Here is a 23,674-nt window from a genome sequence, read left to right on the forward strand (position 1 = left end):
GATCAAGGAGCTAAATATCTCTGTTCCTCAGTTTCCTCATCTGGAAATTAAGTTCCTCCCAAAGCTCACCTTCAGTGTTCCATGTTCTAAGGTCTGGGATTTTACATTCTAAGGAACCTCCCAGCTCTGACATTCCTGACCTGGAATGTCCCTTTCAGCTTGGATGGTCCGTGTTCTGTGTTTTCAGAACTATTCCAGCTCTGATGTTCTGGTTGGTCCTTGAGCCAATCCATTACACTAAAGGAGCAGGCTGGAGATTCCATTTTCCGACTCTGACCTCTGACACAGTTATGCAGAAGGGAATGGAATGTGGACAGGAGTTTTCCCTGAGAGCCTCTTTTCAAGAGCACGAGGTTTGGGCCATGAGAGACAGCTAAAATTCACGGGCAAATGAAGTCACCAGGATTAGTCAGACCGGTGGAAAAGGCTTCCAAATTCAGAGGCCTGAGGCCTTGGCTGCCCAGCAAATAGGATGGTCTTGTGACTTATGAACCTGTATGAAAGCATGTAAAAAAATCAGAAAGTCCTATGTGGGTGAGATATTTGTGGGAATACCAGGTACCCTAAAGAACTAATTGGATATATGTGTAATGTTTTACTGAGTTGCTGTAATTATAGATTAGATTTCATTCACTGTTATACAAAAATGTTGAATTGTAGTGAAGGAAAAGAAATATATATAATTTTACATATTTAATTATGCTGGATTGGGTGGAAAGGGTGACCTCCCTGCTCTGAATACTTTCTCACAGTTTAAATGGAAACTAGGGAGAACCAAAGAGTTATCGTTCTTATTAATAGATGAGAAAACTGAGGCACAGATGGGGGAAAGTTGCTTGTTCAGGTCTAGCAGGTTTTAATTAGGAAAAATATAAAGTTAAATTGAGAGAAATGCAAATTTTATTCTTGGGAATAAAAGACTAGCTGTGCACATACAGACATACACATGTACATTATCTGTACACAGTAGGCATGGCTATTCAGTACTTTTGTGTAAAAAAAAAAAAGATCTGGGGTTTATAAATAGATTATAAGCTCAATGTGAATCTATTGTGTGACCTTGATAGCCAAAAGAGTGATTAGTATTATTGGCTCTATTAGTAAAAGCAGAATACCCAGAAAGTTAAGAAGCTCTCTGCCTTATTTAGACCACATTTGAAGTGTTGGGTTCCATGATGGGTACATCATGTGTAGGAATGTACCTCTTTGTGGTCCTCCTGGGGCCAGCTTGCTAAAATTTAGGAAGCTGCTGTTACTGTGCATAACATTTTCCTGCTTCTGCTCACTTTACTTTGCATCAGTTTGTATAAAGAGTGTGTGTGTGTTTTAAAAAATATATATTTTTGGGCTTAAATTCAAATGAAAGACATTGTGGCTCCAAGGCAATCCCAATAAACTTAGGATAGAAAATACCATCAGCATCAAGAAAGAGAACCAGGGAAATTGAATAGAAATCAGCACATACTATGTTCTCTTCTTTTTTCTGTTTTTTTTCCCCTCTCTGTCGTGATTTCCCCCTTTTGTTCCATTTTTTCTCTCCTAACATGATTCATAAAGAAATGTAAATTTAAAAAGTTATAACATGTATACTCAGAAAAATAAAATAATTAATAAAAAGAAAAAAAGAAAGGCAGTATGGTAAAGTGGAGTCCAGGAAGACCTGAATTCAAAACCTGCTTCTGACAGGTACTGGTCCTCAGGTAAGACACTTAATTTCCCATTGTTCCAGCTAACTCTCTAAGGCTGTAAGAAGTATCACATATGTGGATAGAAGGAATTTCCTCATCAGAATGTTTCCAATACCAACAAAACCACAGATCCAGTCCCTTTCTCTATCCCCACTAAAATTAACATGAGAGGAACCAAACTCCCTCTCTTCTCTGCTTACATGGCTGGATCAGGTGCCATCTGGGCTCCCTTCCAGCTCTGCAAATAAGCAGCCTGCATTATAGATGAATCCCTTACCCCCACCCCCAGAGAATAATGTTTTACATATAAGGGCATCAGAGAAGCAGGAAAAACAATAAGGAAATTTACTCTCTGGGCTCATGGGGACACTCCTTTTTAAAAGGAAAATATGCTTTGGCAAACCCTTCTACCGGATCAGGTTGATTGCCAGGTTGAGCCAAAAGGTCAAGGCTGAGCAAACCTTTTCCCCTGGCAGCTCCTCCTCGGCCCAGACCCTCTGGAAGGATTTGGTCTCTAGCAGCCAGATCTCCTTAGTATGGAGTGGGGATGGGGACAGGGTCTTTCCTCTATACCTCTGAGAGCTGCATCCTCGACACCTTCCTGCTCCCCTCTCCCAATTCTGATTGTCCTTCTCCCTGATGCAAACCCCACAGTGAGAGCTGGAAGGGAGACCTTGACCGTCATGTTGTCCAATTGCGCCGTTTTACTGAGGTAAAAATGGAGGAAAATAAGCCAGGGGAAATGACGTAATTAAATTAGAATCATTTAGTGGTGGGATCTAAACCACAATGCAGGTATTTTTGTTTTTTTCTAAAAATTAAAAAAATTATAAATAATAAGAAATTCAATGAATTCAAACAAAGTAATTTGGGGAAGGAGCAAGTCAAGAAAATCTTCAACAATAGCATCACTTATAATACGACTACCTCTCATTTATCTAGGGCTTCAGGATTTACAAACTTCTTTCCTTTCAACAACCCTGGGAAATACGCAAGGCAAATGTCATTATGGCCATTTTAAAGATGAGAAAACTGAGGCTCAGAGAGGACCAGTGATCTGCTAGCAATTGATCTCTAGTTGAGTGCATTTGTTATCATCTTAAGAATCTAATCAGAATTATTGACTTTTTTTTGTCTTAAAAGAGGATATTAAAAAATGGACTCAGTATTAAAACATCTAAAGAAAGATCACAAGCATATTCAATAGGCACCCTACAGAGGATTTCCAGGAGGACATGGCAAAACAACTCTTATTTAGGAGCACAAGAATTGTACAAGATGAAAAAAAATAATTTTTTTTGTCAATTTCAATTTCTCTCTTCCGCTTTACCTCCTCCCCAACTCATTGAGAAGGCAAGAAATATAATAAGCGTTATCATATGCAATCAGGCACGACATATTTAGGAGGATATATGTTTTCCCAAACAATGACTTATTTATTAGGCTTTTCATTTTTCCAACTCCTTTTTTGTCTATGCATTCAAAGTTTTGTTACTTTTTAGTCAGTCCTAATCTAGGGCAATACTATTCTTGCAGTTTGAAAATTGTTTATTTGATTTGCATTATTTCAGGCAGTCAACAAGCATTTATTAAGCATTTACAGTATAGTAGCTTCATAAATATTTGTTGACTGACTAACAGATGTGTTAAATGCTAGAGATACAATGAAAAGCAAAAAAAAAAAAAAATACCTGACCTCAAGTACTTTATAATCTAATAAAAGAGACAACTTGTAAATGACTCATTATAGGCAAGATAGAGAGAAGATAATCTTAAAAGTGAGACTTTTAGATGTCTTTATGTTTCTCATATTTGAAACTTTGAATGGTATAATATTATTTTATTATATTGACAAACCGTGAATTTTTCAGTTATTCCCTAATTATTAGCAATAAAAGTGTTTTTCTCCTCTAATCATTGGGGATACAGAAAGAAGCAAAAGATGATCCCTGTCTTGAAAGAGCTTACAGTTTAATGGAGAAGACAACAAACAAATTATATATATGTGTATAAATATATAAAGCTATATATAGGATAAATAGAAATGACTAACAGAGGGAGTTACTAGACTCAAGAAGGATTAGAATTCTACCTACTGTTACTCCAACCATTGCCCTTTAACTTTATAAACCTATAACTTTAAGTCTTTGGAGGTATTCTGTGCTTTGCAGATAGATCGTTGGAATAATATTGAAGTTAAAAAATAGATCTTTGTTTCACAGGAAAACTTAGTATTATTAAAAACCCTGCTTTGAGAAAGTTCAAAGGCAATCCAGTCTGTTCTCCCCTTACTGTTCATTTCTGAGCCCATCTTACTGTCCATTCTCTGTCTCAGCTATATAAACTGGAGAATCAGCTCATTGGGCTGTCTTACCAACCATAATTGTAGTCTTCCCTGTATCTGAGTATTCTTGCGTGGATTTCCTGTTTATTGTTTAATGAATACTAAAGAAAAACAAGAAAAATTAAAAATCCATGAGATTTGGTAGAAAACTTTAAAGGTTCTCTTTTCACAAGGAGTCTATTATATATATGTTAAACTCATTACATGATAGATGCAACTATCCAGATAATTTTGTTTAATGACCTTTCTGTGTTTAAACATCAAGTGAAGAATCAGACAGGAAGACATGTTCATTAATGTCATGGCAGATATCTTATGCAAAATTAAAACAGAAGGTAACTATTTTAATGTTGGAGGAATTCTATGTAGGAGAAATTCTGTTTGAGAATGATATTGTACTGAATGGACTCCAGAACAGTCCAAAGTCTTTTTAGTGAGACCCATTGTCATTTAAAAGAGACTATACAAGAAATCTATACAGGAAAAATCAAATGGATGAAAAATGCATATTTTCTAGATTATTTTAAATTAATTGGAAAAGCAAGTAATTTTCTATTAATATATGTATGTTAGTTTGGTTCTGACAATGGTCAATAATAAAGGTACAGAGTTCAATGGGAAAAGGATACCTGGATCATACTTGGAAGCTTGTGTTGTCTTTTCAATGACCCCAAATTCCTGTTGTCATGAAAATCTTTCTGAAGATGCTCAAAAGATGCAAATAATAGAACCTTAATATATATATATATTAGGGGCCCAAAGGCCAATGGAAAAAATTAATGGTGGTATAAGCAGACTTCTATATATTATCAAGGATGACTTGCTTGGGGGAATTGATTTTAAAAAACCTCAAAGATAACTGGAAAAAAAGGATGAACTGATGAGTTGAACAGCACTAATGACAAGTAGATAGTCTAAGTTAGGGACTGTCTGTCTATGACTGTAATATTAGTATATTGATAATAAAAATGTTAAAAGAACCAGAGGAAGACCTTAGCCATGTTGGTAGATGGTCCATGAATCATCTTTGGAAAGCTAGGGACAAGGATTGCAACATATGAAAAGATGTGGCTAGATTGTAATGCACACAGATGAAGCAGGACCTGTCTCAATGAGGTTATGGATCTATCAATGTATTGGAGTAGAAGTTAAATTCAAGCAGTGAAAGTGGGCAATCATGCTGTTAATTTTTTTTTTTCATGAGACTACTTCTAAATTTTTTCCATGTAATGTTAATTCTTGGTTTCATAGATAATTATCTTTTTAAAGAAAAAAATTTATATTCTCATACTTTTTAAAAAACATTTTTAGAAATCATAAATGAGTATTACATTATATTTTACATTTTGTGTAATGGTATACCCTCAATAGTTTTTCTTATTGATATGATTGATTATTTTCTTATTTTTCTTAATTTTGAATCATTATTGAATTCCTAGGATAAGTTCCACTTAGCTGTAAGTATATGTATACATATATAATTTTGGAACTAATAATATATTTTGCTTGTTTTTTTTTTTAACATTTAGTATTCTGTATGTTTTTTATTAGTTCTCTATTGAACTATAGATAAGATAGCCCAAGTATTGTAAAAATATTTCTGAGATATTAAAAGCATATAGTATATACGTATATATTTTTGGACCTAGTCATTGTGGGAATATATTTTGCTTGACCATATGTGTTTGTAAAACGGGTTTTGTTTTTCTTCTTTTTTCAGTGATAATGAGGAAGGAGAAAAAGTGGGAAAGAGAGAATTTAGATCTTCACATAAGATGATGTAGCCCCATAAAGAGTGCAACCCTTTTTCAAATCTTTAATTTTTCCCAAATTAAAAGGAGTGTATCTTCTCTCTTTTTGTCCTGAAAAGTTGAACTCTTCAATCACAGGATATGCATTTATAAAATCAGATATATCTTCTCCTTCATTTTTTGCTTTAATTAATGCTTTTTCTAATCTTGTCAGATTCTGCTTTACAGGAGAAGTTGACTGTGTTTCTGTCTCTCTCCCTCCCCTTGTTCCACCCAGGAAGGGTTAATTGCGGGGGGAGGGTCATGAGATGTGGAATCACCTAATTCCTCCTGCTGTGAAGTATCACACTCAGAATTGTAATTAACTCCATTCTCATCTGATTCGTCCTCCTTTTCACCTAGTAAAAAGTTGGCACTTCTTCCTCCTGTACTTTCCTTTTCATCATTCTATCACTTAAATAACTTCTTATAGCCAATTGTATTACATTATATGTATTAACTATTGAGTTAGGCCCATTTTTATTATAGAATTGACAAAGATCCTCTCCAACCAATTTCCATTCATTTAAACCTAATTCCTTTTCCAGAGAGAAACAAGGACATATGTCCTTTACAATTTGTAAAAGTTCAGTGATTTGTTGTAAACTTGGCTTTCCATAATTTTGACAATGCTCTCTAAACATTTTCCTTGAACAGAAGCAGGCTGTTTTCTAAATATCTGTCTCATCTTAGCTGAAATTCTACTTTAACTCTTTTAACAAAATTTCTTTGTTGTACTCACCCTAATTTCTGGGTTGAAGGGTCTTTTCCACTGGAATCAGGATCGTAGCTTTTCCACTGAAATCCCCTGAGGGGTCTGTTAGCCCTACGTTCAGGGCGCCAAAATGTTGGAGTTCAAATGTTGGAGTTCTTGTTCTTCTCAAAACACAGCCGGTTTAGCTTAGAGCCCTCCAAATATCTTCAAATCCAAAGGTTCTGATCTCGGAGAGAGGGCTTCTGGCATAATTCCGCTGAAATCTCGACTTGTAGCTTCTGTCTGTTTCTTTTATACAAGAGGGATGAATTGTGGGATACGAGAGAGAGGGATTATGGGTTTTCTCCCATAGTGCTCTCTGGCCCAAAGAGCTTCAAGGGAGGTGTGAACTCATTGAACTCCAATGAGTAAAGGTGTGAACACAAGCCTTGTACTAATTAGTTCTACTTAGTACCTTGTTTCAGGTTCTGCCCAAAACATCTTCTTGTAAGATTAGATCAACTCTAATTAGTTAGCAGTTTGTAAAGATTCCAACACAGGGATATGTTTATTTTTATTAATTTCTCCCCTTATAATAAAAATTTCCTGTCTTCTGCTTTCATTTCATTTATTAGTTTCTGCCTTTTCTAGTTTCTCTAAATGTGGATTCAATTAATTTAATTTCCCTTTTAAAAAAATTTCTTGATCTATGCATTTAGTGCATAACTTTGCCACTAATTATTGGTTTGGTCATATGTGTCATGTTGCCATTTATGTAATTTGTTATTATTTTTACAAATTATTCATTAATATTCTCCTTGTTGGGTAAATTGGTGATTTCCATGTAAGCCAATGCCTTTTGTTCGTATTATTATTATTTCTTTCTAGTGGAATCACAGACAATCACAGATGAACTACAACAGATGATCCAACAGCAACAGAAAGACTTTTCAGTCATTTCTGAGTCATGTCCAACTCTTCATGACCCCTTTTGAGGTTTTCTTGGCAAAGATACCGGAATGGGCCATGTCCTTCTCCAGCTCATTTTACAGATGAGGAAACTAAGGCAAGCAGGATGAAGTGATTTGCTTAGAGTCACTCAAATGGTAAGTATCTGAGGCCAGACTCATGAAGATGAATTTTTCTGACTCTAGACCTGGCGCTTTATCCACTGTACCATCTAGTTGACCTCTGTAGCACGTGAATGCAATGGGATATTAAATCTGAGGACGTTCAGAGACAACTCAATTTGTACAAACTGATGTGGAGAACAATTTGCATGATAACATAATAACGTAAAGAGAAGCAACATTGGAAGACTCCAACACTTTTCTCAATGGAAGGTCCAGGGATGATGGGAGGATGGATGCTTTGGGGATCATGCTCCTGCCTCTCAGCACACAGGTCCGCTGGGCTCTACATGTGGAATGACGCTTACATTTTCAGAGGTGGCTAATATATTGATTTGTTTTTATTGATTCAACAAAGAAGGATTCTATTAGGGTCAGAGATGAGGTAACAATTATGTAGCAAAAGAACAACAATAAAATATTTTTTAAAAAGACAAATGATGGATTCAAGCAGTTTGTGGTCTTATTACTGATCATGACTTGTGAGGGAAGAGTGATATCGAGGACTCCATCAATTGTTGGAATCCTTACTAACTGCTAACTAATTAGAGTTGATCTAATCTTACAAGAAGATTTTGGGCAGAACCTGAAACAAGGTACTAAGTAGAACTAATTAATACAAGGCTTGTGTTCACACCTTTACTCATTGGAGTTCACAAGTATGCCAGCTTCACAAAGTAAACTTTTTAACTTCAAGGGAGTTCACACCTTGTTTCAGGTTCTGGCCAAAATCTTCTTGTAAGATTAGATCCACTCTAATTAGTTAGCAGTTAGTAAGGATTCCAACAATCAATAACAGGAATGAGGAGAAAAGGAGCTGGCTGATTAGGTAGAAAAGGGAAAGGAAGCAGTTGAACAGCCTGAGCTCTGTACTGATGTCCACAAAATATTGAAAAACAAAAAAACAGAGAGAATGCCCTGAATATGTTAGTTAGATCCTCTATGGAGGATTTAGGGGGATGAATAAATGGAAAAACATTTACTAAGTTTTTACCATGTGCCAACTGTACAAGGTATAGGGAATACAAATAAAAAGTAAAGAAAGTCCTGCCTCAAGGAGCAGGACTCTCTAATGGGAAAGACAAGAGTGGTGGGCAGGGAAGAGTTCTGTGGTGTGGGGAATCACAGGGGTAGTTAAGGAGGCCCTTTCCAGAAGCAATGGTAATATTAATTTAATACTGTGCCCAGAGCAATGGGTGTAAGGAGGTCCTGCCCGAGTAAGAGGTGAGAGGGTATCCACTGTGGCAGAGGGGTGGCCAGATGATGGGTGGATGATTAAATATTATGTAACACAGAGCCTGGGGTCAATTAGGCAGAACGAGTTAGATGAGTTTGTGCTCACTCATCAATCAGAAAGTCAAATCACAGGACCAAGATCCAAAGCTGGATGGATCAACAGGAAGGAGAGAGGGAAGATACTGAATCTGGATCAGGTCCAGAAGATAGCTGCTCCAGCTGGGAATAAGGGGTGCAACAGATGGAAGACATGGTGATGGATAATGGACAAGAATTGCACAAAAAGAGTAAGAACAAATGGACTTGATCTTCTCTGGTGGGGATACTAGCCACTAGCCATTGGATCATGGATCCAATGAATGATTAAAGTATTTCCACTTTGATTTCAGAAGTCTGCAATATATTATGTGTCTTGCTTTCTAAATTTATCTAGCACTTCTTATGTGCTGAAGAACATGATTTTTGTGAGCCTTTCAGTGTGTATTTGAGAAATGTATATTTCCCTGCTTTTTCGATTAAATTTTCTGTGTCTTTTTCTTTCTCCCTCCCCCTCCCTGTTTGTCTCCCTCCCCCATCTCTCTCCCTTCCTTTATCCCTTCTTCTTTACCTATATCTTTTTCTCCTTCTTTCTCTATCTTCTTTTTCTCTCTTAAAGATAGCTAGAGTTAACAATCTGTTTAAGTTAGTAATATTTCTTATCTATCTTTTTTGCTTGGTTATAATATTCTCATAGTTGACTGCTGAAATCTCAATTACTTTTTCTATCAATTTCAGCATGTGAACATGTTATGTTTTTCCTTGACCCAATCCCACAAATTGGTATATAACTTGGTATATAATTGATATATATATATTTGTATATGTGAGAATTGCATTCAGTTCAGACGGAGTGCTTCACTGATATCTCCCAAATATGAAAAGAACCAAAGTGGATGCTCTAGCATTTTGAATCTCAGAGTCTGACTTTGAATTCTGGTCTGCTACTTATTATCTGTGAAACCTTAGAAAAGCCCCTTAACCTTGCTTGGTCCCAGTTCCTTATTTGTAAAACCAAAGAGTTGGATTAGATGCCTCTGAATCCTTGTCCTGGTTGAACAGAGGTCTGATTTTGCTCTTAAATTGAAGAGCCCATTTTCTCATGTATATGCTATAATCTACCCTAACAGATACCCTTCCTTACTTCTGCTTTACTGCTTGCTTGGATAACTATATTTGCTTGCTATCTGTGATTGTCTTTTATTTTATAAACATTTGATAAGAGAGAGTTAAGCTGGCAAAAGTAAACTATTACCCTTCTCTGTTGAATCATCAAAGGAACTGACTTTATCCTGAACTCTGAAAAGAGTATTCTGTCTCTAAACTGTAAACACCTGACATGGAGTAGATAGGTATAATTTGAGACCAATATCTCTCTTGGAAATAGGAGAGTTGAGGAGTGCCCAGCTTTTCTGCTCTGCCCAAAGCAGGAAATCACAGTTTCCCTGGAGACATGGTAGGCCAGATTCCAGATCAGCTCATATCTGTCTAAATATATACCTGAAACGTGGGCCATCTCAGGTCCCTGTGGTTCAGGTCAGACCTATTAAATTATAATCCAATGTTATCATTTATGAAAAGACATGAAAGAATGAGAATAACATAAGATGAGAAGGCCTGGAGAAGTCTGTAGTAGTGAAGGAAATACCCACACCAATAAAATTCTAGATCTATTAGAATATCTGATTTCCTCAAAAATAGTGATAAAATTCTTATCTTTTTTGGGGGGTGTTCTGGGACACCAATAATACTGATGCCTCTTCTTCTAATCCTGTTATCCAGGTACATGACTTTCCCCTCCCTATTTTTGATTTTTTTCCCCATTTTTGTGATTTTTCTGAATTTCTTCTGAGCACCACAGTCCTGATGGATGGGGGTTTTCTTGATGGATGAGAACTTATCACATTTACTTAAAGCCAGATTCATCATCTCCTTCCCTCTTCACAATGTGCTCCAGAACCTCCCCATAAGCTTCCTGGCTTTCCAGCACCTCTACCTCTGGGAACTTTTTAAATGAACACTTTCGTTTCTAAAACATCATGTCAATCAATTGCCCTATGACGTCACTCATCATTCCTGTGATTTCCCAAAATACCACTCTCTGGCCACTACTCACCTATATTTGTGTTGTCTATCCCTATTAAAATGTAAACACCTTGCTTTTTGTATTTGTATCTACAATGCTTAATGTAACATTTGGCCTCTAGTAAAAAGTGCTCAATAAATGCTTTTTCATTCATTCATTTTCTATTTCAGTTGCATTGTCTATCCATATTTCTCTGTTGAATTATTTCAACTTTTTTTAAAGACAATTTAGTGAAATGTTTTGGTTATAGTCCTGCTATACATTAGGATCATAACATTTAAAAGAACTTCAGAGATCATTAAGACTAACCCCTTTATTTTACAGACAAGGAAATTGAAAACTGGGGGAAAGTGACTTGTTCAACTTTACCCATCGAGTAGATAGCAGAGCAGAGATTTGGACACTTCTGATGTCAAGTCCAGCATTCTCTGCCCCATTATACCATACTGTCTTTCCTGTACAATGTTGGACTTGGTGCTATTTTCTATTTTTAGCAGATTTTTTCCATTCTCATCTGAGGTTTCTTAGCTACTATCCTATCCTACTTGAATTCCAGTTCCTTGAGAGATCCAATGTTCCATCTCAAACAAACTTCATTTCAGACCTGGAAACTGGGCTAACTGAGATGGGATTGGGGTAAAGGGAAGAGAATATGGACTTTATATATATATATATGTACAGGCGTCATGATAAGTATGTTTTGCAAATATTATCTGATTTGATCCTTACAGTAACTTTGGGAACTATTATTATGCCCACTATACAGTTGAGAAAACTGAGTTAAATAGCGATTATGTGACTTGCCAATAAGCAACTGAGGTTGGATTTGAACTTAGGTCTTCCTGGCATTAGGACCAACACTCTCTCCATTTAACCACCAGCTGCCAATGGGACTTAAGAGTTTGATTCTTAAATGAAAGAACAATTCTCTATCTAGAAAGGATTGGGATATCCATGGTGTTTGGGGTAAGAGACTAATACTGCAAAGTACCAAAATGAAGTTTCTTTTTTTTTTTTTTTTTAATCATATCCCATTTACCTCCTGGGGTAGGGGAGTGGTGATGGGCTGCTTGTCACTCATGTTTGGATAGATCTTGGGGAAGATATGAGGAGAGGAGATCTGATAGCTTTGGGTTTGGGAGGTTGGTTCCTAAAGCTTTTCTCCTAAGCATTAGTCAGCTCTTACCAGACAGAGAGCCTAAGTTGTGACTTGAAAAACAGCTAGACATCCCACAGGACTGATGAACTGTTTCTTCATTTTGTGTATGGGGAGGAAACGTTCAGCAGAGTAAATGCAAGAGCCAAGCCACCCTCTTCCCTATAGCCTTTAAGGGCACGGCTTAGAATGTTCAGCAAATATTTATTAAGATTTTCTTAATTTGTACAGAAGGAGGCATAAGAAGAATGTACAAGAGGTCAAGGAAGTGGAGAACTGGGTCAAGGAGAGGGAAGCTGGGGGAAAGGGAATAAAGACATTTTACTCCTTTTTAATTTTCCTCATTCTCACTCCTACTTGCCAAACTTCTATCTGGACAAGTTTTCTCATCTGTAAAATGAGGGAGGTTGGACTAAATGACTTCTAAGTTTCTTTCTACTCTTTTGACCCCGTGATCCCAAGCCTATCACCTTGGGTAAGATGTGAGATGTGCAAATGTTAGAGAATCCTCCATAAATGTTCACATGGGTTATTTGTACCCAAATTTCTGCACAAATTTGACTGGCCACAGTTGGACACACTGCAACTTGACTCTAACATAGATTGTTATTTTGGCCCTTTTCAAGAACTAGGGACAATAACCAACCAACCAATCATTTTGGGTCATTCTGTGCCTTTCTTTTTTTTAACCTAAAAACAGAATAGCCCCTAAATACCTCAATGAATGGGTCACTGATCTGACCAAATGTGGAATTTCTTAAGTACCCTTTCTAACCGGGCAGCTATGGCGACCTCAGTTTCCTCATATGTAAAACAGACAATGGTGAGGAAAGTGCTTTTAGACCAGAGAGTATTAAAGAAATCTCAGCTAATATTATTTGCTCATCTCTTGTTTGTTAAGGAGAAGTTTAAGGATATTTAAGTTTTACCACTTGCTTGAGATCATGAAAGGCAACTCTGGTCTCTCCCACAACCTCTAGTCAAATTATGGAATTCTGGACTATCTCAAATAAATCATGGTTATATAAAAACTCTCAGATCACTTTAAAATGTCATTTACCTCTCTAGGACTCTGTATCCTTATTTATCAAATGGGATGGGACTTATATGACCAAAATCACATTTTTTTTTGTGTGTGTGTGTGAAGAAAATAAATGCTTTGTAAACCTTAAGGGCTCTAATTGTGAGCTATTGTGGAGAGAACCATAGGCTCATGTAAGGAGGGACCTTGGAGGTCAATTAGTCCAACTTCCCCATTATACAGAGGAAAAAACTGAGATCAGAGAAAGGAAGTGAATTGCCCAGGATCACAGAGGGGGGTTAATTCTGATCTTGCTACATCTAGTGGAGGGCCAGATTTCACAAAACTTGGATTGGAAACTTAGCTAGACCACTTACCATTTGTGAGCGCCTGGAAAATCACAGTAACTCTGACCCTCACTACATGGGGACTAACGATCCTGGCAACCCTTACCTCATAGGTCTGAGGAGGCAAAAAGTGCTTGTAAACATCGAAGTGATATAAAAAATGGATACTGTTACGTAAGGACACATTTAAAAAAAATTATAGGCTTCAGCCTTCCCTTACACATTAGACTTTCCAATATACAGTATATACATTATACAACTGACATTTAAATTCCATGCAGTGACCTATCAACAGGAGGGGACAGCACGTTGGGGTAGGGTGGTGGATGTAACTGGTTATCTCCCAATCCAGAGCCAGCTGAGGTGGGTGGGCTTTGTGTTTATGGGGAATAATTCTGAATGTCCATGGTACTGTGAAAGCCTTCCTCAAAAGTATTTCCCTTTAAGAAGGAGAAATATCTACCCAACTATGGAAACCATTGTCTGCCAGCAACAGGAAAACAGCTTGTCAGAGTTGGGAGGGCTGTTAGAACACAGAGTGTCAGAATTGGAAGCTACCTTAGAATACAAGGTGTTGGAACAGGGAAAGCTAGAAAGAATTTTAGGACCTAGAATGTAGAAAGTCATAGTTGTAGAAAGCCTTAGAACAGAGAATGTGAGAGATGGGAGGGCCCTTAGAACTCAGGAGGTCAGGGCTGGGAGGGCCCTTAGAACAGGGGATGTCAGAGCTGGGAGAGCCCTTAGAACCCGGGAGGTCAGAGCTGGGAGGGCCCTTAGAACCCGGGAGGTCAGAGCTGGGAGGGCCCTTAGAACCTGGGATGTCAGAGCTGGGAGGGCCCTTAGAACACATGATGTCAGAGCTGGGAGGGCCCTAGAACTGGGGATGTCAGGGCTGAGAGAGCCCTTAGAACAGGGGATGTCAGAGCTGGGAGGGCCCTAGAACAGGGGATGTCAGAGCTGGGAGGGCCCTAGAACAGGGGATGTCAGGGCTGAGAGAGCCCTTAGAACAGGGGATGTCAGAGCTGGGAGGACACTTAAAACAGAGAATGTCAGGGCTGGGAGGACTTAGAACAAGAATATCAGAGCTGGGAAGACAGAACAGAGAATGTCAGGGCTGAGAGGGCTCTTAGAACACAGAATGTCAGAGCTGGGAAGAATCTTAGAATACAAAATGTTAAAACAGGATGTCAGAGCTTGAAAAGATCTTAGAACCTAGAATGTAGGCTGTCATAGCTGTAAAAGATTTTAGAATGGGGAATGCTAGAGGTGGGGAAGACCATAGAACAAGTATAGAATGTAAGAGAGTCCTTAGAATAGAAAATGTGAGGGCTAGAAGGGATCTTAGAACACAGAATGTCAAATATCAAATGTGGGATGATGTCAAATCTGGGAAAGAAGCTAAAATGTTTAAAGTCATAGAACTAGTCTAGTTGATCCTATCAAACAGTACTAGATCATTTGCACAAAATTAGCATTAATTACAATATACAGATGCTCTAAGTCCTATTCCTTTAGCCACTGAACAGCAGTGTGGTCCAGTGAAAAGAGCTTCAGATGTGGAGGGCTGGCCTGTATACCTGTACCTGTGTGATGTTAGGCAGCTCACTCCCCATCTCTGAGCATCAGTTTCCCCAACTGTAAAAGGGGGGTTAGACTAGAAGCCTTGGAGGTCCTTTTGGTCTGGATGTTCTGTGGCCATGTTCTAACTATAGGTCCAGTTCTAAGTCCCTATAAGAGCCTTTAAAGCGTGGATGGCCCCTAGAACCTGACAAGTTTTATCCTCAGGCCAGAATATTGCAGAGATTTGTGATTTCATTAGGGTGGGTACTTTCTATATGGAGGCAAATTCAACTCCTCTTTACCATAGCAGGTAGTCTCTAGTGATTTCTGTGGCCATAAACCTCAAATCGTTGGTTTTAGACAGTGTTTTGATGGTATCTCTGAGCCCAAGTTCGCTTCCTTAGGAAAGAGCCTGCAAAATATTCCTTCTTCTCCATCTGGGATCATGATTCCATAGCCCCTTAAAGTTCCCCAAACATTTTCTTCTCGACAATTCTGTGAGGCTGAGCAATGGGCCGTCCAGGCTTTTTCTGGCGTGACGGCACTCACCAGGCTTGGGGCAGAGGCCCAGCCTCTGAGAGCCCAAGAACCCTGGCAGCCATGGCAAGGTAAGGCGGCTTTTGTTTCTGAAATCCTTCAGAATCCATCAGTTTACATTTCCAGGAAGTTGGTTAAAGTAGTTAGATGTAGATATTTTCATTTACACCAGCCCTGCTATACTTTGATTCCATTTTGTTAACAGACCATGGGACATAGAATCATAGAGTTAGAGATGGGGAGGACCTTAAAAACTATTGAACCAAGTCATTTTACAGATGGGGAAACTGAGGCATAGGGTAATTTCTAGGATACATAGCTAGTAAGGTCTGAGGAGGAATTTGAATTCTATTTCCTGGACAGCAAGTCTGGTACCCTATCTCCCACACACCACGCTCCCTCGAGCTGTAATCATTTCATCTCTTCTTAGGGTATGATGGCTTGTGGTCACAAGTTGGACAGTTACCTGACGCTGCCTTGTCGTTTTTTTAGGCACGTGAGTGCGAGAACCTTAATGAATATTGTTGCCTATCTCGTTTTTGGAACCCATGAAGGTTCACTTGCTTAGAGAAGATTAGGAAATGATGATTGCTAACTTAGGTTGCATTCCACTTTGAGTGGAGCGCGCCGGCATAAAAAAGTGTCTTGGTTAGGCCCAAATCTATCATTTTGTTTAATTGGATAGTTATTTGGGGATTTATTCCCTTAGAGAGAATTGTGGTTTCTTAAGGACTGGATTTTAGTGAAAGTGAGAGACAAGGCTGGTGAATGAGTATCAGATCTACTGGACGTCAGAACTAGGGGCCCTTAGAACACAGAATGTCAGAACTGGGGGTCTTAGAACATGAAATCTGGGGGCCGTTAAATACAGAATGTCAGAACTACTCTTAGAACATGAAATCTGGAGGCCCTTAGATACAGAATATCAGAACTGCCCTTAGAACACAGAATGTGAGAACTGGGAGGGCCCTTAGAATGTGAAATCTGGGGGCCCTTAAATACAGAATGTCAGAAGTGGGGGGCCTTAGAACATGAAATGTCAGAGCTGGGGGCCCTTACATAACACAGGTAAGAACTGGGGGCCCTTAGAACATGAAATGTCAGAACTGGGGGCCCTTAGAAGATAAAATGTCAGAGCTGGGAGGACCCTTAGAACATGAAATCTGGGGGCCTTTAAATACAGAATGTCAGAACTGCCTTTAGAATACAGAATATCAGAACCGGGGGCCCTTAGAACATGAAATATCAGAACAGGGGGCCCTTAGAACACAGAATGTGAGAACTGGGAGGACCCTTAGAACATGAAATCTGGGGGCCCTTAAATACAGACTGTCAGAAGTGGGGGGCCTTAGAACATGAAATGTCAGAACAGGGGGCCCTTAGAACACAGAATGTGAGAACTGGGAGGGCCCTTAGAACATGAAATCTGGGGGCCCTTAAATACAGAATGTCAGAAGTGGGGGGCCTTAGAACATGAAATGTCAGAATTGGGGGCCCTTACATAACACAGGTAAGAACTGGGGGCCCTTAGAACATGAAATGTCAGAACTGGGGGCCCTTAAAAGATAGAATGTCAGAGCTGGGAGGGCCCTTAGAACATGAAATCTGGGGACCCTTAAATACAGAATGTCAGAACTGCCTTTAGAATACAGAATGTCAGAACTGGGGGGCCCTTAGAACATGAAATGTCAGAACTGGGGGCCCTTAGAACACAGAATGTGAGAACTGGGAGGGCCCTTAGAACATGAAATCTGGGGGCCCGTAAATACAGAATGTCAGAACTGCCCTTAGAACACAGAATATCAGAACTGGGGGGTCTTAGAACATAAAATGTCAGAACTGGGAGTCCTTAGAACACAGAATGTCAGAGCTGGGAGGGCCCTTAGAACATGAAATCTGGGGACCCTTAAATACAGAATGTCAGAACTGCCTTTAGAACACAGAATGTCAGAACTGGGGGGCCCTTAGAACGTGAAGTGTCAGAACTGGGGGCTCTTAGAATACAATGTCAGAGCTAGGGGCCCTTATTATAACACAGGTCAGACTTGGGGGGGCCCTTAGAACATGAAATGTCAGAGTTGAGAGATCTTTAAAACACAGAAGGTCAGAGCTAGGAGGAAGGCCCTTAGAACAGATTGTCAGAGCTGAAAGGAATAATACTAGGATATAAAATATGGAATGTCAAGCCTGAAAGGGACCTCAGAATATAGATTGTCAGAACTATGAGGGCCCTTAGCAATTATCTGCTCTGGTCTCTTTATTTTATAGATGAGGAGACTGAGACCCAGAGGGGAAAGTAACAAAGTCACACAACTTATTAGTGCTAGAACAGTCTAAACCTTGGTCTACTAGGTTCCAGTCCAAGGTTTTCCAACTATACCATGCGGCTGCAATTCATAGTATCAAAAACATGTTGAAAACTGTGAGATTTAACTCAGCCCAGTACTTTCTCTTTCCAGCCTACTAAATCCCAGAGCTCACATGAAGTCACAAAGAATCCTTAAAGGACGTGAACGCCGATCTCCACATTTTACAAGGATGAAGTGACTCATTCAAGTCCATCCAACAAGTCAGTAGCAGAGGCAGGACTATTCCCCAGATCATGTGCCTCTCAGTTCCACTGCACAACGTTAGTTTGCTGGGACCGACCATGGGTGTTTTCCAAAGTTGCTGACAACCTTGACATTGAATGACAACTCTGGGGGTTTGGGATTCAGGGCAACATGTTTGAACGGGATGCAAAGGGAAAGACCATTTGTCCATTTTGGGAGTTTGGCAGGGCTAGGAATGTGGGTAGAAGGGCATGTCTTAATAATTTTGTTTTCATTTTTCCAAGGGTTAGCTTTGTCAAACAATAGGAGTCAGAGAATTTGTAGTACAGCCCTACATCCCCTACCTTTTTTTTTTTCCAAAAGGTATTCTGTCCTTGGGGGGTGGGGAAGGTGAGGAGCTATTGGATGAAGCTACAGCAGCCCAGGGATATGGCTCCTTGTGTGAGGGTGCTAGATTGATCCAGAGTCCTCAGCTAAGATTCCTAGAGCTTGAAGAACAGCTGTAGTTAGAGAAAATTCTGAGTTTGGGCCCCAATCAGTCCATGATCCTTTCAACAATTCCAAGGCCTTCCCAGGCCTCCTACTTTTCTCCTGATGAAGAAAAGTGGTCAGCAAACTATCTGGGTTCTTCTGGACCCCGCATCCTTTCCAATGAGTATAGAGCAAGTGGGATGCTAGAAAAAGACAAGATAAAGATTCATATGTGCTTGGAGCTCATCATTATTATCTAGACTTGAAATCTCTGCAAGTCTCAGTCTTCCTTGTTCCTGGAGAGAACTCCTTAGCCATAGTCAGTTTAGAAAAACTTCCTTAGTTAACATTGCCATCCTTTGTAGCAAAGGTAGATGGCCTGGAATAGAGTGTAATGACAATAAGAGCTTAGACCAAGGGAGATGCTCAAGAGAGTCCAAAGTATCCCACACATCCATTGCTTAAAGGGTATTATTACCTGTTGATTGCCTGTCTTGTCTGTCTCCCCTTAAGTTTTTCTAAGCTTCTTAGAGCCACAGGTTTTGGGGAAAGATCTCCAGAATTCATCTAGTCTTACCCAGCAGCCTTTGCTAATTTCCTTCAGTGACCTGGGGAAGAAGACTCTGCCAGTGGACAGCTCTTGTTAGAAAGTTCTCTTTTGCAGTTGAGTTGAGATTCACTTTCCCACGGGCATCTGTCACTTCTTTGTCCTAGTTCAGACCCCTGGAGTCAAACAAGTTGACCCCTTCCTCCACATGACAGCCCTTCAGAGGAATTGTCCTTGGCTGGAAAAATGGAAGTTTTTCTGAACTGTAGGACAGGTAGGCACGAACATCCAATGGCACGGGGTCTTGTGCTGTCACCTGCATTCCTGGGACGGTGGCCAAGGGCCTGCAGAATCACAGAAGATTGGGAAGGAACCTTGAAGGTCATCTCATGCAATCCCCTCATTGTACAGAGAAGGGGACGGAGGCCAAAAAAGAGGGGAAGGAACTTGTCGCAGGACATACAGGGAGTGAGTGGAAGGAGTGAGGTCTGACCTCAGGGCTTCTGATTCTGAGTGTTCCACAGCGTTAGGAAATCCTGCTATTCTAGACACAAGCTGTTGGGGCTGGTTTCTGAGCAGCCGACCCCTGGAGGAGGTTCTTTGTGCAAGGGGAGAGCTGAGTTTCTCGCTGAGAGGAACATTAAGAGAGAGGCAGTTTATCCCTATTGAAAGAGGTATCCTTTGTGATCAATTGTCCATCGGAGTGGCATCCATAGAAAGGAGAGGTCTAAGTGGTAGTCTGATCTCAAATCTCTTCTTTGGGACCAGTTCAAGGCTTTTTTTTCCCCCAGTTCTTTTTTTTCTTTCCTTCCTTGCTTCCTTCCTTCTTTCTTTTCTTTCCTTTACTTCCCCTTTCTTCCCTCCTTCCTTCCTCCCTCCCTTCCTTCCTCTTCCTTCCTTCTTCCTTCCTTCCTCCTTCCTTCCTTCCTTCCTCCTTCCTTCCTTCCTTCCTTCCTTCCTTCCTTCCTTCCTCTCTTCCTCCCTCCTCCCTTCCTTCCTTCCTTCTTCCTTCCTCTCTTCCTTCCTTCCTTCCTTCCTTCTTCCTTCCTTCCTTCCTTCCTTCCTTCCTTCTTCCTCCCTCCTTCCTTCCTTCCTTCCTTCTCCTTCCTTCCTCCCTCCTCCTTCCTTCTTCCTTCCTTCCTCCTCCCTTCCTTCCTTCCTCCTTCCTTCCTTCCTTCCTTCCTTCCTTCCTCTCTTCCTTCCTTCCTTCCTCCCTCCTTCCTTCCTTCCTTCCTTTCTCCCTTCCTTCCTTCCTTCCTTCCTTCTCTTCCTTCCTTCCTTCCTTCTTCCTTCCTTCCTTCTTCCTTCCTTCTTCCTTCCTTCTCCCTTCCTTCCTTTCTCCCTTCTTCTTTTCCTTCCTTCCTTCCTCTCTTCCTTCCTTCCTTCCTTCCTTCCTCCTTCTTCCTTCCTCTTCCTTCCTCTTCTTTCCTTTCTTCTTCCTTCCTCCTTCCTTCCTTCCTTCCTTCCTTCCTCTCTTCCTTCCTCTTCTTTCCTTTCTTCCTTCCTTCCTTCTTCCTTCCTTCCTCTTCCTCCCTCCTCCCTTCCTTCCTTCCTTCCTCCTTCCTTCCTTCTCTCTTCCTTCCTTCCTCTTCCTTCCTTCCTTCCTTTCTCCCTTCCTTCTTCCTTCCTTCCTTCCTTCCTTCCTTCCTTCTTCTTTCCTTCCTTCCTTCCTTCCTTTCTCCCTTCCTTCCTTTCTCCCTTCTTCTTTTCCTTCCTTCCTTCCTCTCTTCCTTCCTTCCTTCCTTCCTTCCTTCCTTCCTTCCTTCCTTCCTTCCTTCCTCTCTTCCTTCCTTCTTCTTTTCCTTTCTTCCTTCTTTCCTTTCTTCCTTCCTTCCTTCCTTCTTCCTTCTTCCTTCTTCCTTCCTTCCTCCCTCCTCCCTTCCTCCCTCCCTCCCTCCCTTCTTCCTTCCTTCCTTCCTTCCTTCCTCCTTCCTTCCTTCCTTCCTTCCTTCCTTCCTTCCTTCCTTCCTTCCTTCCTTCCTTCTTCCTTCCTTCCGAGATTTATTTTTAGCTTCTTTCCAGTCTTCTTTTATTTCTATTCTTCTTTCTTTCTTTCTTTCTTTCTTTCTTTCTTTTTTTTCATAGGATGAAATTGTGTGGGACTGGAAGGGTCATTTAGTGCAACTTTCTCATTTTATAAATGAGGAAACCAGGGTCCAGAGAATCAAAGTGTCTTGTCCAAGGTGACCCAGGCAATAGATCCAGGATCATGATTCAAGCAGAGCTCTACATAGGAGCCAAACAGTACTCTCTGCTCCCCCCAGGTAGCAGTTCTTGGGGAGAGGCTTATAGAATAAGTTTTCAAGGTCAGGTGACATACAGCCTGGGTAGATCTGGTTCAGCCTGGATTCATGGCCTGGGAGCACTGAAAAATTAAGCGGCTTGACCATGGTTACACAGCTAGTATGTATCAGAGGCAGGATTCGCTCTAGGTCTTCCTGACTCCAAGACTACGCTGAGCTGAATCTGTCTGGTTATATCCATTTGGGGAGAGAGATCTATGAAACTCAAGATGAGTTTGTGTGTGGAGCTTGTCAGAGCCCAGCCACATCTTGGGGGGGAGTGTCCATGTTAGAAACTGGTGGGGTACTTGGCTAAGTACCGAGAGGAAAGCCAGGGGGTCACTTGGTGCCTGGGGCACTGGCTACATGATGCTTAAAAAGAAATGGTCATGGACCAAACTGCGAAAGGATGGGATGTGCTGATCTGCCCTTTCATACATCATTTAATTTGGGGAATGCAGGACGAAGGCTACTGGAGATAAGGACGGATCCATTCTCTCTCCACTTCTTTCTTCTCTGCTCACATCCCTTTGAGGAATGGTGAGTGGGAAAGGAGGGAGGAGCGGAGAGTGACCCTGTTTGAAAAAGTGCCAATACTGGACTGTTAAAAAAATAAAATATTTTCAAGCAGCTGTAGAGTATATGAGATGTCGGAGACAGATGGGAGGTGGTGCCCTTGGTAGGATGGTTTTCAGAATGAGGGGGTGATGAGCTCTGCTGGGCACCAGGAAGGGTGTGGACAGGAAGCAACTGGTAACTGGATTCCTTCTTTGCTTCCATATCTGGGCTCTTGGATTCATGACATGCTAGAGGAAAAAACATAATTTTGATTAGTCTTAGAAAGAAAGAAGAAAGCCAGTGATGGATGTAAAAGGAGCCATCTTCACTCATCTCCTCTCTCCACTACTCACTGGTCATAGAAGGGGGAGTTATAATACTTCTTACTCTTCATTGCTACTACCAGACTCTTTCTTTACCCAAGCAACTCCTCCTTTGAGATTCATGCTATTTAGATTTATCAACCAACCATATCCAGGTGGTATTCTCTATTACTCTCCAGGACCTTGGTATACTGGTAACCATTTAACAACCAGCTCTCCAGAAATTAAAAAAAAAACAATGTCTGCACCATACATTTTAAAGTTTAATCTGCATTACTGATATTTACTTTATCCCTTTCTTACATATAGAAATCAACAAAACAAAAAATTAAGGTCTGACTTGTGGTAGTTGCTGATTTCCGAGGTATAAAATTAAATTATAAAATTTAAGTGAAATTTATGAAAATGTAACAATTGGCTCTTGAGGAATGATGTAAGCTGGCTTCAGAATACCCCTGCCTAGGATACTTCTCTTCTTTCCATAATATGTTTATTGCCTATTTTACAATCTTTCTCTTTATCCAAACTCCTGATTTTGTACTAGGGGTCTTCAACATACATATTAGTATTCCCTCATACAATCTTACTTTCCAGAACTTTAAACTCCTAAATTCTCATGATCTATTCCCCTATTCTCCTGCAGCCTACACAGAAATAATCACACCTTTGATCTTGACATCATCATTCTATTTCCATATTTAGAAACTTCAAAATTCCTTTCTCTGATCACAATATTTTATCATTTTATCTTTTCCTTTGCCATATGACCCCTGAACCTGATCTTCATTTTCATCATGTTTGCCAATTTCACTTTCCTTAGTGCTTTCCCAGGCCATCACCCTAGACTGGGTATATTCTCCTTTCTTCCCAATTTCACTTTCACTCCCCACTCCTCAATAAGCCTCAAGGGCTCCTTATTATCTCTATGATCAGGTATAACGTTGTCTGACATACTATATAGTCCCATCCTACTCTTCTAGGACATTTTCTTCCTTTTCAATCAATCTACAATCCAGCTCCATTGGTCTACTCCTTCTTCACAGCACAAATGCTACTTCCCAGCTCCCTTTTCAGAATTTGTTCTTCATGCCTGAAAACTATCTTTCTTTAACCTTTTTTTGCATCATACCTGAAAACTATCTTTCTTTAACCTTTTTTCTTATCTTCCTTTAATAACAGAGTTCAAATACTACCTACTACAGGAGACTTATCCCAGTTCCTCCCCATCTTTAGATATACTTATTGTCTTTTGAAATTATTTTCCATCTAATCTATATTTATCTCATATGTACATAATTATTTACATAACATCTCCC

General features: G+C 40.0%; 1 protein-coding gene and 2 long non-coding RNA genes across 5 annotated transcripts in view; 1 reads left to right on the forward strand and 2 right to left on the reverse strand.

Annotated features, from left to right (window-relative positions):
- LOC127544960 (uncharacterized) overlaps nt 1-23,674 on the forward strand; it is a 123,798-nt gene that overhangs the window by 33,896 nt on the left and 66,228 nt on the right. Inside the window, exons 3-4 of one of the 2 annotated variants that reach the window (XR_007949568.1) lie at nt 7,405-14,282; nt 14,316-14,413. This is a non-coding gene — a long non-coding RNA (uncharacterized LOC127544960). Of the gene's footprint in view, nt 1-7,404; nt 14,283-14,315; nt 14,414-23,674 lie in introns of those variants that run through there. The other variant, XR_007949569.1, reaches the window with a different exon arrangement.
- Nucleotides 12,345-20,092, reverse strand: LOC127544961 (uncharacterized). Its single transcript, XR_007949570.1, has 2 exons — nt 14,407-20,092; nt 12,345-14,341 (listed from the first exon to the last, which is right to left on the reverse strand). It is a non-coding gene; the product is annotated as an uncharacterized LOC127544961 (long non-coding RNA).
- Nucleotides 21,264-23,674, reverse strand: part of ATCAY (ATCAY kinesin light chain interacting caytaxin) — a 45,314-nt gene continuing 42,903 nt past the window's right edge. For both annotated transcript variants that reach the window (XM_051971942.1, XM_051971943.1), the window contains one exon: nt 21,264-22,283. In XM_051971942.1, the coding sequence (XP_051827902.1) occupies nt 22,274-22,283 (10 nt within the window). In that variant the 3' untranslated portion in view covers nt 21,264-22,273. The remainder of the gene's footprint in view (nt 22,284-23,674) is intronic.

The sequence above is a fragment of the Antechinus flavipes genome, chromosome 1 (assembly GCF_016432865.1).
Source record: "Antechinus flavipes isolate AdamAnt ecotype Samford, QLD, Australia chromosome 1, AdamAnt_v2, whole genome shotgun sequence".
In the NCBI taxonomy this organism is placed as follows: Eukaryota; Metazoa; Chordata; class Mammalia; order Dasyuromorphia; family Dasyuridae; genus Antechinus; species Antechinus flavipes.